Source organism: Engystomops pustulosus, chromosome 2 (genome assembly GCF_040894005.1).
Source record: "Engystomops pustulosus chromosome 2, aEngPut4.maternal, whole genome shotgun sequence".
NCBI classification, from domain to species: Eukaryota; Metazoa; Chordata; class Amphibia; order Anura; family Leptodactylidae; genus Engystomops; species Engystomops pustulosus.
Window position 1 is genome coordinate 67,826,518 of NC_092412.1, and position 15,884 is coordinate 67,842,401.

Genomic DNA, 15,884 nt, shown 5'->3' on the forward strand with positions numbered 1-15,884 from the left:
ATGTGCGCTAAAGGAATCAGCACTGTTGCGTGTACAATCTCCAAATTTTGCAAATCTCCAGGTTTTGAATCAGAATTTTCACCCCACGCTTTCCAAAATATACTTATTAACCACCATTTACAGGAGCCATTGTCTGCTGCTACTGTGGCAGTTGGAAGCGGAGTTGTGATTGGTTAACATTTTGCCACAGGTCAGTAATACGGGCTCTGAGCTTTGATTGGTTACTATAGAAAATAAGCATAAGACGCTTATGTGTGAGGTAAGATGGATAGGGATAGAAACAGGCAGGGAGAGTGAGTGAGTGAGAAACAGGCAGGGAGAGTGAGTGAGTGAGAAACAGGCAGGGAGAGTGAGTGAGTGAGAAACAGGCAGGGAGAGTGAGTGAGTGAGAAACAGGCAGGGAGAGTGAGTGAGTGAGTGAGAAACAGGCAGGGAGAGTGAGTGAGTGAGTGAGAAACAGGCAGGGAGAGTGAGTGAGTGAGAAACAGGCAGGGAGAGTGAGTGAGTGAGAAACAGGCAGGGAGAGTGAGTGAGTGAGTGAGAAACAGGCAGGGAGAGTGAGTGAGAAACAGGCAGGGAGAGTGAGTGAGTGAGAAACAGGCAGGGAGAGTGAGTGAGTAAGTGAGAAATGGGTAGGGAGAGTGAGTGAGAAACAGGCAGGGAGAGTGAGTGAGAGAGTGAGAAACAGGCAGGGAGAGTGAGTGAGAGAGTGAGAAACAGGCAGGGAGAGTGAGTGAGAGAGTGAGAAACAGGCAGGGAGAGTGAGTGAGTGAGAAACAGGCAGGGAGAGTGAGTGAGTGAGAAACAGGCAGGGAGAGTGAGTGAGTGAGAAACAGGCAGGGAGAGTGAGTGAGTGAGAAACAGGCAGGGAGAGTGAGTGAGTGAGAAACAGGCAGGGAGAGTGAGTGAGTAAGTGAGAAATGGGTAGGGAGAGTGAGTGAGAAACAGGCTGGGAGAGTGAGTGAGTGAGAAACAGGCAGGGAGAGTGAGTGAGTGAGAAACAGGCAGGGAGAGTGAGTGAGTAAGTGAGAAATGGGTAGGGAGAGTGAGTGAGAAACAGGCAGGGAGAGTGAGTGAGAGAGTGAGAAACAGGCAGGGAGAGTGAGTGAGAGAGTGAGAAACAGGCAGGGAGAGTGAGTGAGTGAGAAACAGGCAGGGAGAGTGAGTGAGTGAGAAACAGGCAGGGAGAGTGAGTGAGTGAGAAACAGGCAGGGAGAGTGAGTGAGAAACAGGCAGGGAGAGTGAGTGAGTGAGAAACAGGCAGGGAGAGTGAGTGAGTAAGTGAGAAATGGGTAGGGAGAGTGAGTGAGAAACAGGCTGGGAGAGTGAGTGAGTGAGAAACAGGCAGGGAGAGTGAGTGAGTGAGAAACAGGCAGGGAGAGTGAGTGAGAGAGAGAGAAACGGGTAGGGAGAGTGAGTGAGTAAGTGAGAAACGGGTAGGGAGAGTGAGTGAGTGAGAAACAGGCAGGGAGAGTGAGTGAGAGACAGGCAGGGAGAGTAAGTGAGTGAGTGACAGGCAGGGAGAGTGAGTGAGTGAGAGACAGGCATTGAGAGATAAATAGATATTTAAATATTTTAAATATTTGATAAACACAGTAGTATTCTGATCCCATGAAATAACAATTTTAGCTTCTCTTTTCTTATAACACTGTTCTTCTCTCATTCCTTATTGTCACAACTGACTGGACAGTATCAGACTGTGCAGGGACACACCTCAACTAGTTGCACTAGTTGGAAATTTACATTTTTTTAATGAATTACAATGGACAATACAAATTTACAAGAAATAACCCTGTATTCAAAATCTAATGTTACTGCCAGTAACCTTGCTCTATTATCATGTCGTCTTAGAGCCTCTACTCTACTTCTAATGGACGCACTTCATTTAATTTGTTTCTTTAAAGGAAACCTACCATCAAAATGAAGCGTGATAAACTTGTGGCACTTTCTCATAGGTCGAGGCACTGTGACTGTGGTAATCTTCTTATATTTGTTATCCATGGCCTCCTTTCTTCTAAAATCAACTTTTAAAATTATGCAAATTAGCCCAAAAGGCTACTGAACTCCCTGTTCTCCTCATCAGTGGGGTCTGAACAGTTGCCACATAGCCAATCAGATTGCTATCCCCCATCCTTGGTACAACCCATTTAAACCAAAAAATTGGGGAATGAAGGAATGTCAAGATATGTTGGTCTCTAACAACTAGAACCATGTTCCTGGAATTATACTAAAGAAGAGAATTTCATCCTTTAAACCAGGGGTCCCCAAACTTTTTACATAGGGGGCCGTTCACGGTCCCTCTCAGACCGTTGAAGGGCCGGACTAAAGTTAAAAAATAAAAAAAAAAATAAGAAATTCCTCTGTACACTGCACATATCCTATACTGCTCCTTCATCATTGATTATTTCCTATACTGCTTCTTCATCATTGATTATTTCCTATACTGCTCCTCCATCATTAATTATTCCCTATACTGCCCCTCCACCATGAATTATTCCCTATACTGCCCCCCATCATTAATTATTCCCTATACTGCCCCCCATCATTAATTATTCCCTATACTGCCCCCCATCATTAATTATTCCCTATACGGCCCCTCCATCATTAATTATTCCCTATACTGCCCCTCCATCATTAATTATTCCCTATACTGCCCCTCCATCATTAATTATTCCCTATACTGCCCCTCCATCATTAATTATTCCCTATACTGCCCCCCATCATTAATTATTCCCTATACTGCTCCTCCATCATTTATTATTCCCTATACTGCCCCCCATCATTAATTATTCCCTATACTGCCCCCCATCATTAATTATTCCCTATACTGCTCCTCCACCATTAATCATTTTATTTAATGCCCCCATAATTAATTATTTTTTTCATACCAGGGCCCCCCCGGTCGCCAAACTATATTTGCTGCTGGTCCAAAAAAAAAATCCTATACTCACCTCTGGCAGCGGCTCCCGAGTCTTCTATCTTCGGGCTGCTGTCGGCCGGGAAGGGGTGCGCGGCCGCGTGATGACGTCATCACGCGGCCGCACACCCAGGTTCAAGGAGCGATGTGCGCCGGGGTCGTCTTCCGGCCACATCGCTCCACCTGTAATAATAGTGCTCGAGCGGCCGCATCGGCCGCGTCGAGCACTATTCAGTGACGGGCAGGAGCTTCCTGTCCAGACGGACGGAGGCTCCTGCCCGACTGCCGCGGGCCTCAGCAGGAGCCGCTGGCGCTGCAAGCGCTGGATGCGGCGGGGGCCGGATAAAAACGGTCCGCGGGCCGTAGTTTGGGGACCACTGCTTTAAACCAAATGAGGGCTGGGATTCTGTGAGCTTTATAACTAAGTACTATAGGGCCCAATATATACGCATCCGAAATGACACCACCCCTCCAGCCGATCATCTCAGGCAAATGTGAATCTTGCGGGGAGGCAGGATTGGGAGTGTTCCTTTAGATGCCTATATCTTGGATTCAATAGGAGATAGGACCATAGTTCTGGTATCAGATTAAAGAAGCGAATCTCATCTTTTAAATTACATCAGGCCTGCGAGATACAGAACTGGAGATGCACGTAGTTAAAGCAAAAGGCAGGAGTTGTATCCTTATCTGAAGCTTGCATTTTCCAACTATAATTTTACCTCCCCATAGCCTCAGTTTTGTAGATCACAGAACTACAAGTCAGATGCAATTTTTTTTAAATGATAGCAGACCCATAGTTTGAGCTGCTATTGAACCCAAGATATATTTATCTAAAGTGACTCTCCCCCTACCCCTCACTGGCAAAAGAGGACTCTTATCTGCTGCCATGCACAAGACTTTGGAGGGGATTTTTTATAGGTAAATGGGTAAGATTTCAGATAAAAGAAGCAATGCTAGAAAGGCCATATCACACCTCCTTCCTGATGAGGCTGGTAGTTTAGTGAGAGATTATTATCTGTGAAAAATTTCCAGGATTATTTGTCAGTTCTGGCGGTCTTCAGTATTAGTATTAGTCTGCTCTGGGGATCTCCAGTATTTTAAGTCTATTCTACGGTCCACACAGTATTATCTGCTATGGGGTCTCTAGTATTAGTAGTCTTATGCTCTGGGATCCTGCAGTATTGTTGGTCTCCAGTGTTATCTGCTATGGGGTCTCCAGTGTTATTTGTCTGATCTAGGGGTCTTTAGTATCAGTATTTGTCTGCTCTGGGGGTCACCAGTATTTTAAGTCTGCGATTGGGTCTGTAGTATTATTATCTGCTATGGGGTCTCCAGTATAAGTTCTTTTATGTTTCAGTATTAGTATTTGTCTACCCTAGGGGTCTCCAGTATTTTAAGTCTACTATGGGGAACTCCAGTATTATCTGCTCTGGGGTATGAACTATTAATTTTTGTTATGATCGTAGTATTTGGTTGCTGGGGTGATATTATATCTATAATGAAGCCCCTTAAAAATGAGCAGTATGACAATTAATGTACAAATTAATGGACCAATTAATGTTGTTTACCCCTGGCCTAAATCCTTAGATCAGGATTTAGGGTTGTGGAGTCGTCGGCCCATTTTATCACAACTCTGACTCCACAAAACTGTCACAACTCCAACTCCACAGCCCTGTAGTAAACATACAGACCTCTAATGGGGCATGTAAAAATAAAATTTGTTTTCTTTCCAGCCCTTTAGAGAAGTAATGGTAAGTAAGTAGAATACCAGGAAAAAAACTAAACATAGAGATGAAAAAACACCACTGACCCCACGCAATATTCATGCCTGAGCTAGAACACTTTAAAAAACTATGTGTGAATTCCACCATGTAGTACATTATTGATGGCCACGTGGGGAGGAGATTTGGTTTATTAATGAAGGGGCAGCACAAATGTGGAAAGGTCATTCGAAATTCATTGCATTATATAAGCGTTGGAATATTTCACAGTTAGAAATATAATCTTGCAAAACTTTGTAAATACATGCACTCCCTGACTTTCAGAGATATTCCCACGAAGATAAGATACTTAAAGTGAGACTGTAAAGTTATAATGATTTTATCAAATTCTCGTATGTGATTACCCCATTAAAAACAAACTGTTCTGCTCATCCTTTTCTTTCCAAAGTTATAGCAATTTTTGTGCTGAAAGTATTTCTTTCAGAGAAATCTTTCTCACCATAGGTGAAGTGTACAGAGACTAACCTCTTTCTGTACTTGCCCTGAAGTTGAGTTCAATTCCATCTGCCCACAGATCCTATGATGCCTTGTGTTCTTTCTCAAAGTAATTTAGCAGTAAAACTATTTCGGTTTCCACAAGTAAACAAGTAAATCCAGTGAAACGTGGAAGCTTCCATCACATGGAGGCGATGGGAAAACAAAATAAGTGGAAGAAATCCTAAGTTATGTTAAGTGTATAGCTCACGCTGTAAATAGCTTCTCTGCACAGAATTTATAGTGCCAAGTACAAGGTGGGGGAAGAGCTGCAGAATGAGGTATAGAGAGATACAGAAAGTTCTGTAGAATCACAGACTGGGATGGAGGAACTGATAGGGAACAGGGGAGATCTTGTACCTCACTATTCTGTATAGGAGACACCTATATCCACAGTCCAAAACACACTCAGCACTGTTACATACACACAGAGAGCTCTGTCACATGACCTCTTCATCTGGAAGCAGGGAGCTACGTCAGCAGGTAAAAAGGAAAAGTTGCCAGCTCACCTCCCCATCAGGCGTTGAGTCCGGCACGGGCCACCCTTCTGCTGGGGTACAACAATAGTGAGAGGAAAGGAATGCATGGTCCAGCCAGGCTCCAAACACCGAAAATTTCTTTATTTAGTGCATATTCATGAATCTAACACTCCACTCAGATAGATAGATAAAATTGCCTACGCATTTCGGACAGTTGCCCTGTCCTTAGTCATGGCTACATTACAAAGGCATGGTCGCACATTTAAAGCCCAATATAAACAAAGGCACCTCCCCTCCCCCAACACCCCAATCACTTCCGTTACCGCCCACAAACAATAAAACATGAAATATGGCAATAGGACATAATATCCATATCCAACATTTAGTGGTACAACGGTCGCTAACCGGGTTGGAAATGCCTACAAAACATCATGTTTTGTCTCGCAAATTTAGGCGATCCGTCTGGATAAATCAGGCAGTCCCGGCGTCATAGACAGATCATGTTCGGTCATGTGACTTGGATCACATGACATGCCAGGGTCACATGGTCCTGTCACGTGTCACGCTTTGGGTTGCTTCGTAACCCGTGGATGCATTAGTCTGATTGAGAGTCCCGGACATGGAAAAACTGTATACCAAGTAAAGGGTTTTTTTTGGCGGCGGAGGGACCGGGGCGAGGAGGAATCCTGTCGGCACCGCAGCAGAGATCCTGGACGAGGACCACAGTAAACAACAAGGTTCAGTCGGCATCGGCGAGGATCCTCGCGGCGCAGCCAAGAAAACTCTCCCGAACGTCATGGTAGGTGTCAGTAGATCTGAGCTACGTCAGCACTGAGATAAACTAAGGGGTATAGCAAAGAAACTGCTGGATATAGGTTACAAAGACAATAGGCATAGTTGTTCTACATCCCATGAACTACTTTACTACTTATCAGTTGTTCTTTAAATATACTCATAACTATATAACAAAATAACACATTTGTTATTAACAAAAATACAGCCATTTGTTATTAACAAAAATACAGCCTTTCACAGATATAATTCCAACCTGTCTCTATTAGTCCTGTTTTTTACAATTTTGGTTGTCCCTGGATCCGACTGTAAATCTTCCGACTATGGTAGGATTCTTCTCATGAATAGCTTCTCTTGTCTTGTCTCTTCTCTTTTGCAAAATACGGACAGGATAAGGGGGGAGATGTGCCATATACCAGCTCTATTGCCAGATGCCCAAAGCTCTTGAGGTATCTGGCAGGTGGCGTGGCCGATCTGACGTCGTTTTGCATATAAAACAGCGAATGATAGTGTGGAAACACCCCACGCTGCCCTCTCCATTGGCCACGGCACCTTTATACACCCATTCCATGCCCACATGGTGTGGAGGTGACTTATTCACAATTTTAATTGCAAATTATTGTACTGTGCAAGAAATTGAGATTATTTCACTCACTGCTTATATGCCATAAACTGGCATAGAAGCCATGATAATTCTCCTCCAAGGTCTTTATCTTAGGGAGGAAGAGGAAAGCAGAGCTGATTGTGTGTGTTGTAGGTGAGATTGCAGAGCTTGTGTGTAATTTTGGCTTATATCCATATAATGGATCTTATCTATCATCTCTGATCTGTCTTATCTCTTTTTCTATGTGTCAGATACTAGTAGACTGTCCAGAAGAAAAATAAAAGAGTAGATAAACCCTGGACTCTGCTAATCTAAGCATATTGTCAGCACACAGCATCTCATAGCATCATGAAACTGTACATCCCGTTGTGTGAGCATCCTCTGTGATGAACAGCATCAACTATGGACTGTGTAATGTCCATAACATTTAGCTTTGCATTGTCATTTTACTTTAGATTCACTGAGGTATAGCGCCCACATCTCCTGTCCTGGTGTACTACAGACATGGGAGATGAGCAATGACCATAAGAAAATGAGTTGATGCTTCAGCCAAACTTATCACCTAAACATATACTGAACAAACGCAAAAACTCCAGGAAAAGGATTGTCCTGAATAGATGTCTATCCTCATCTGTGTACAGACACCAGAGGGGGGAAATCATTATTGACTTTCCATCTTTTTTGGTCGCAGCTTTGTAATCCTGACACTTTTCCTATGCTTCTGGGTTCCCAACACTTTTTTATGCACAAATCGATGAGCGACTAGCTGGCCTACCAAGTGCTATTTCACCTTCATGAACGCAGAGAGAGTTCTAAACTTGCAACAATTCTTTAACCCCTTGCACCACAATTCTCACCAGTGTGAATCCGTGCACCAAAAAACTTACCCTGCGTCACAACTGATACATACCCCAAGAATCTAGAGCTCAACACCATCCTGTGGTAAAAGGACTATAACACCTGTGTTACACAGTGCAGGGAGCACCAGCATGGGGCACAGTGTATGTCTTTAAGGGGTTTAAAGAACTATGATGTTGTGGTCAGAGGAGGCTATTGAAGATCAAATTATATGAATTTCAATGGGCCTCTGTGTTTTTAGCTGCTGGGGTTATTCTATTTTGTCCCCCTCCCCACCACCATCTGATATAATAGACCGATTTCATGGATTTGTCATCAATATTTGTAGCCTATAAAGCATTTTAATGTAATATTTTATAACCCATAAACTCTAAGAGACATAAACTATACTACATATACTAAAACACTACACATAACAAGATGCTTTTAGGGTCTATTATACATGTTCAGCCCTCCAGACACATGTATTAATGAATATGGGGACATATACATAGATTGACTTCCAAATCCTTAAACTTTGTTCCTACTGGTGCTGGTAGCAAAAGCATTGCAAAAGCTTATTCTATGTATCATGTGTCTGGATGTTTGGTCCATGTGTTGAATGTTGGTTCCATGTGTCTGTATGTCCGGTCCATGGGTCTAGATGTTTGCTGCGGGCATCCATTTCATATTTGTAGTTATACAATGGACAGCCGTGCACAGTGGTGGAGAACATGTGTGCTCTATATAAATAAATAATAATGTAAAATGCAGAGTAATATATAATGTATATGAATTTCTGGAATCTTCTACATCGTACTGTTCCGGAAACTGCATCCCTAACACAAACAGCGTTGTCTTCTGCAAAAGATCAACCTATATTCTCTCCATTGCCGTAAAAACAGATCTGCTATGTGACAGCCTGTGGGATGGGCAAGACCCCTTGGGGATATTCAGTTCGTTCCCCTATGGCACTGAGTCAGAGGGCGGAAACAAGCCAAAAACATTTAACCCCATCCACTGCCAGAAACCACTCAAGAGATGATGTGCTGAGAATGTATGTAGCATTGAGACTCTTATATTATGTGCCACAAACTAAAAACACATGCACCATTGTATATATTTCAGTAGATGTAATGTCCATGATGGTGGACTGTAGATATGGCAATATATTCTATATGATACTTCTAAATATCCTGGGGAAACACCTATTCATATACCGCTGCTATATGCCAGGACAGCCCGGCACTTCAATTCCCCACCCTTCTATCTTTACAGAATGAAGTTGTACCCTCTAGATTTACTCCTAATGAGGTACCTATAACAAAGGAGATGGGAAGGGGAATAGACACGTCATGAGCCCTGTGGCAATGGCAGGGCATCTTCGATGGTATATGTGCCCACAAAGTTATTGTCTTTAGTTGGAATAAGACAAATATTTGGAAAAACTACTTGCCACCCACCACTCTGGTTTAGGGCTGCTCTGACACACACACAATGGGCCAGATCTATAAAGCAGCCTGCGCCAATATTCTGGTGTAGACTGCACATAAATACACTGGTTATACAATTATTTATAAAGTGTTTCTGTCAGTAAGTGTCGCGGCTGCACTATACACACAATACTCTGCAACTAAAGGGTCCAACATAATTGTGGCGCACACTTGTTAAAAAAAAAACTGAATAAAATTGGTGCGCTCAGTTCATGTACATCAGACTGTACTCCGGTCTTCATGAATCAGGTGCCCTCTGCAAAATAGTGAGGCAAACTGCACATAGTGCCTCACTATTAATAAGTGTGGGCCTACATACTTTAAGGTGCCAACTCACCGACCATAGGCTACCACGGTGGTCAATGATTGGACAACATGGCATTTCCAGTGTCAGGATTCACCAGAAAGCACAGAGTATAATTTTTGGATGTATGGCCCCATGTTTAGTTGTTTTATGTATATTATCGTTTCCTTCCATGTTACAAGCAGGCTAAAGGGAACACGAGAAATCCTATACAAAACTGCACCTCATATCTCAGTTTCCCAGAATTTTTCGAGTTTGACATAAAAAGAACAGGATTATAAATGGGTAACGACATCTACCCAGTCATTTTTCAGGTTATGAATAGAGTTTGGCTGATTCTAGGTCGACACTTTCTCTACATCTTATATGGGTCTATGCGTCACATTACAACAAGTGAATATTGGGGGCCACGTTTTCTCCTGGTACTTATTATAATCAGTAGGATTTGTCAGACCAAGTCTGTCCAGTGGAAATGACTGATATGCATAGAGTGGGTCAGTGTGTGTATATAGATGCAATATAACTTATAGAATGCTGGCAAAGAAAGTGTTGATGTAACAGTCATGGAAAGAACCTCTTTAATTGGATTTTTACCCAATATGCAGATCATAAAGACAAACATAATATTCACAAACATAATTTAGAGTAATCTCATAATGGCCACCCACCCTCATATCAACATTAATAAAATATTCCATATATTGCTCCCAAGGAGGTAGAAGAAAGTAGGTATATTCACAAAACCAAGTATCTGCTGCCATGTAGCATGTGTGCCACTTCTGTAGGGCATTGATCCCTGCTGTGGTATGCCAACATCTCATCCTGCACTACAGACAGGAAGACCATATACAAGAAATGCTGTATACTACAATCACTACTAAAGCTAATAAGTCAACAGCAAGACAATATACAATATATTCAGGTGCAGGCACAGGAAGACTAATGGCTGTTAGAAGGAACACCGTAAGAGGATTAATATGGGGTACAGATATTATCGGGTGCCATCTGTAATACACAATCTATGTACACAACACAAATAGTGAGCCTGAATCAGTTGTCCTAGTGTCAAGCACAGGCATCATTGTTATGAACAGCAGGATGCTACATCTGCAGAGATCTAGTGCGTTACAGTGTGTCACTTTTATAACTTCACATTTCTAGTGGAAGAAGAGGAACCATATTGTATTCCTTCACATCCTACCTAAAAAAAAGTTGAGAATTTTCCATTCTGGTATATAGTAATTATTAAGATGATGAGACATTCTCTGCCTTATAAAGTAGCATATATATGTATGTAGGTAGGTAAGTTAGGTGTACACCATACAACATGGTTACTTTATATTCCACATGTGGATATAATACTATATGAACGATGGTACATGTATATCATATATGTATTACAGTATAACATACAATTATGGTTTAGGGCAGCTAAAAGTGTAAAGATATCTGCATATATTTATGTGTTTATGATACGTGTTCAGCTATACCTCCATTGTATAGTATTATATGTGTCTAGGATGAATGAAGCCATGCAGGTATTGTATGTGCAGTATTTTGTGTATATAGTATGCCTTAGCTGTATATACATTTTGGTCCCCTGTGTTATAAGATATGTATACCCATATGCCCATGTGCATGGAATGCAGTGAATACATCAGATATATGATTATTGTATATGTTACTAATATGTCATATGTATAAGTCTGTACACAGGAGATGTATTGTATATTATACAGCAGATATCAGCATGGCACAGGGGCAGGCTCCATACATGCCCAGCAGCAGGAGGTGGGTGACAGTTGTATCTGTTGCATGTGCCCAGCAGTGCTGAGGTGTGACAGGAGGGAGCCGCCGTGCATCACACACAGAATGGAGATCTGCCTCACTCACCACCTCGGAGTCTTCGAAGCCATGGATGTACAGGTCGTCGTACATAGGGGCTCCAGGCTGAGCGTGCACGCCGGGCTCTGCTGCTTCCTGAGCCGGGGATGTGAGGAGGGAGCTGCGGCCGCTGACTGCCTGGTCCCACCCTGGATGGAGGAATAAGGAAACCGGGCAGCTCCTCAGCGCCTAACAATAGCCCCCACCCACCACACACAGGGACAGGGCGCCTCCTCTCATTGGCAGCCGCGCATCCCCGGAGCATCGGGGCTACAGCTGGAAGCGGGCGGAGGCACCTGCCCACCATACTGCTGCTGTGCCAGGGGGCTCACAGGTGCTCTGCACCCACATACATGTGTATCCACATACACTGCACCCACATACATGTGTATTCACGTACATTGCACCCACATACATGTGTATCCACATACACTGCGCCCACATACATGTGTATCCACACACACTGCACCCACATACATGTGTGTTCACGTACACTGCACCCACATACATGTGTATCCACATACACTGCGCCCACATACATGTGTATCCACACACACTGCATCCACATACATGTGTGTTCACGTACACTGCACCCGCATACAAGTGTATTTACTGTACACTGCACCCACATACATGTGTATTCACATACACTGCACCCACATACATTTCTATTCACATACACTGCACCCACATACATGTCTATTCACATACACTGCACCCACATACATTTCTATTCACATACACTGCACCCACATACATGTGTATTTACGTACACTGCACCCACATACATGTCTATTCACATACACTGCACCCACATACATGTGTATTTACGTACACTGCACCCACATACATGTCTATTCACATGCACTGCACCCACATACATGTCTATTCACGTACACTGCACCCACATACATGTGTATTTACGTACACTGCACCCATATACATGTGTATTCACATACACTGCACCCACATACATGTGTATTCACGTACACTGCACCCACATACATGTCTATTTATATACATTGCATCCAGACACCCTGCAGCACATCACCACTTAGATGAATATCCAAGCATTTGCATACAAATGCGTCACTGTATCCAGACACCCTGCATAGATGTACTTTATATACACTGCAGCACATCGCCACCACACAGGGTCAGCTCCAGGTTTCAGTAGGCCCCTGGGTGACAAAGCCTCAGTGGGCCCCTTTGCAGTGAACTCACGTGGCGGCATTAAAAATTTTGAAACTAATGCAGTCTCCTGTTCCCTAGTTTATCATACCAAACAGCCGCTTCATGTTTATTTTATATAGGCTCCCCTCATACCCTATGCAGATTAATTACATACAGCCCCCCCTCACCCCCTTGGATTCCTTATGTACATCCTCATGTGGGCCTTTGCACTTGCCCAGGTATGCACAGTGCTGGTGCTAGCCCTGCCACACTACATCAGAGATCCGGCATACATGTATATATACTGCAGCAAATCACCACCACATACATGTATATACACTGCATCCAAACAGTGACCCTGTGGCACATCACCACCATATACACATATCTACACTGCATTGAGATATATGTGTGTACAGGGCAGCACATCACCACCACATACATATATATACATTGCATCCAAACAGTGACCCTGCAGCACATAACCACCCTATACATATATACACGCCTCCCAACTTTTGCAGTGACGAAAGAGGGACAAAAGTTGTCGAGTGCTAAGCCAACCCTTTTGACCTGCCTCTTATTCCACCCCCACAATATTATTAACCCTTTGTGCCCCCACTATCTCCCCCTCACATTGTGTCCCGCCAGCTCCCTTTTACATGTAGGCTCCCTCAAATTCAGGCCCATATATCAGCTCATGTACCGGTAGTAGCTCCTCCAGCAGGTTTCCTTCATACTGTGCCCCCCTCCCCAACAAGTCCCCACCATACTCTTCCCAGCAGCTCCCCTCATAGTGTCCCACCAACAGCTTCCATATAGTACCCCCCAGCAGCTCCCCCTCAAGTTGTTCCCTCAACAGTTCTTCTTTAAATTACCCCCCAGCACCTCCCCCTCATAGTGTTCCCTCAACAGTTCCCCCTCATATTATCCCCCAGCACCTCTGTTTTATATTCCCCCCAGCAGCATCCCCCATATCCCCCCAGCAGCACCCTTTATTTTCCCCCAGCAGCTTCCCTCATATCCCCCCCCCCCACCAGCACCACCCCTCATGTTTCCCCCCGAAGCAGCTGCCCTTATGACTGTGTCGCTTCCCCTAGTGTTTCACTGGGATGAGGGGTGGGGCTTATGCCAGACTGTAGGCAGAGCTTGTAGCAGGCAAGTCCCACCTCCTGCACCATTCAGAGCAGTGAGGGGAGGAGGAACTGTGTCCCGAACACTGTATCCATATACATGTATATACAGTGCACCCAGACACAGTATCCAGATATATGTGTATATACACTGCACCCAGACACTGGGGCACATTTATTTACCCGGTCCAGTCGCGATCCCACGGTGCGTTGTCCGACTATGATTTGGGTCTGCCGGGATTCACTAAGGTTATGGGCCCGATATCCAGCAGGTGTCGCTGCTGCGCCGAGGTCCGCCAGAGTTCACCTTCTTCTTCCTGGTACATGTGAGTGCTTGATCTTGCGACACAAATCGTTTTTTAAATTCTGCAGTTTTTCCGAATCCGTCGGGTTGTCCGACGGCCACTCCCCCCAATTTCAGTTGCGTGAAAGCCAGCGCCGATGCGCCACAATCCGATCGCATCCGGCAGAATCCTGGGGCAATTTGGCGCAAAACGGAAATATTCGGGTAACCCGACAAAAGCGCGGTGTTCGGACCCTTAGTAAATGTGCCCCACTGTATCCACATATGTGCATATACACTGCACCAGGGACGGCTCCAGGTTTCAGTAGCCCCTGGCCGACAGAGCCTTAATAGACCCCTTTACAGTGAACTAACATGGGGGCAGTGGCGTAACTACCGCCGTAGCGGAGGGGAGGGGGCATGACGTTCAGGGGCCCAGGGATGTACCGTCCCTACAGGGCCCCTCATGGCTACCGCCCACATCTCTCTTGGCCCGCCCACCTCTCTCCTGGATCACCCACACATATATACTGTGTATATGTGTATATATGTGTGTATATGTGTATATATATGTATATACTGTGTATATGTGTATATACTGTGTATATGCTGTGTATATATGCATAGATGTAAAGACTGTATTTATGCATGCATATATTTATATAAGCATATATATCTGCACATTTAAATATATATGTATATGGGTGCGAGTATACGAGTGTAGAACTTTATGTGTGTGTATATAGGTATATAAAGATGTGTATGTATCATTGTATAAATGTGTGTAATAGTATAAACATGTCTGTATAAGGGTACTTTCACAAGAACATATGGAGGATGTATATCTGGCTGCAAATTTCCTGTCGGATATACTTCCCTCATAGACTTCTATACCACCTGGGCTAAAACCCTTCCTGATCCCTAACATTTCTCTAGATTATCATAACAAACAGCCCCCTCATGGTTATTTTATATAAAGCCCCCCTCACCTCCATTAATTCCTTATATACAGCCTTATGTGGGCCCCCCAGCAACCCTGGGTTCCCGCTGGCAGCAGCCCTGCACTGCACCCAGACACTGTATGCAGATACATGTATATACACTGCACATCACCACCCTTCCAGTTCCGGCTAATTATACACGTCTCTGTTCGGCTTAACCACCTACCTCCCTCTTTTCCCTCTGTCTGCCGAACAGAGGCGTGCATAATTAGCAGAGGCCTGAGCGAGAAGGGGCTTCTGTGCCGCAATCATTTGCATAATTTTAAGACATTTGAAAAAAAAAATAGGCCTTAGAAGATAAAGGAAGAATGTATACTGTTGTGCTTGGTGTACAGTACTGCATCCAAGCAGCCCCTAGGAACTGGACATAGATGAGCAGCATGAAAGTAGAGAAAATAACCATTTATTGCCTTGGACCACCATGGACTAAACAGATTTTCTAGATTTAAAAGGGATGACTTGGATTCAGAACAATGCATTGGATGAAGCAAATGTGTTCTTTTATTCTGTGCATAGAGGCATCCTCAGGTGTAGGTGTCTATTATCCTACAACCTATCCTTGTATCTGAGGGGGATATTTTCTTCAATAATATTGTGACCCCATGTTGTATCCCCTATCCTTCCGTCTTATGTCACCCAATAGTCTACATCTAGGGTATTTCTGCAATGTCCGTGACCACAATCACTATCTGACCTACTTCTGTGCAGATAAGAAAGGGATATGTATTG

General features: G+C 43.9%; 1 protein-coding gene across 3 annotated transcripts in view; it reads right to left on the minus strand.

The window, feature by feature from the left end:
* CACNB3 (calcium voltage-gated channel auxiliary subunit beta 3) overlaps positions 1 to 15,884 on the minus strand; it is a 119,293-nt gene that overhangs the window by 66,534 nt on the left and 36,875 nt on the right. Inside the window, exon 1 of one of the 3 annotated variants that reach the window (XM_072135150.1) lies at positions 11,575 to 11,798. The exons of the other annotated variants lie outside the window; for them this stretch is intronic. Within the exon in view, the coding sequence (XP_071991251.1) occupies positions 11,575 to 11,619 (45 nt within the window). The 5' untranslated portion in view covers positions 11,620 to 11,798. Of the gene's footprint in view, positions 1 to 11,574; positions 11,799 to 15,884 lie in introns of those variants that run through there. 3 annotated transcript variants of the gene reach the window in all.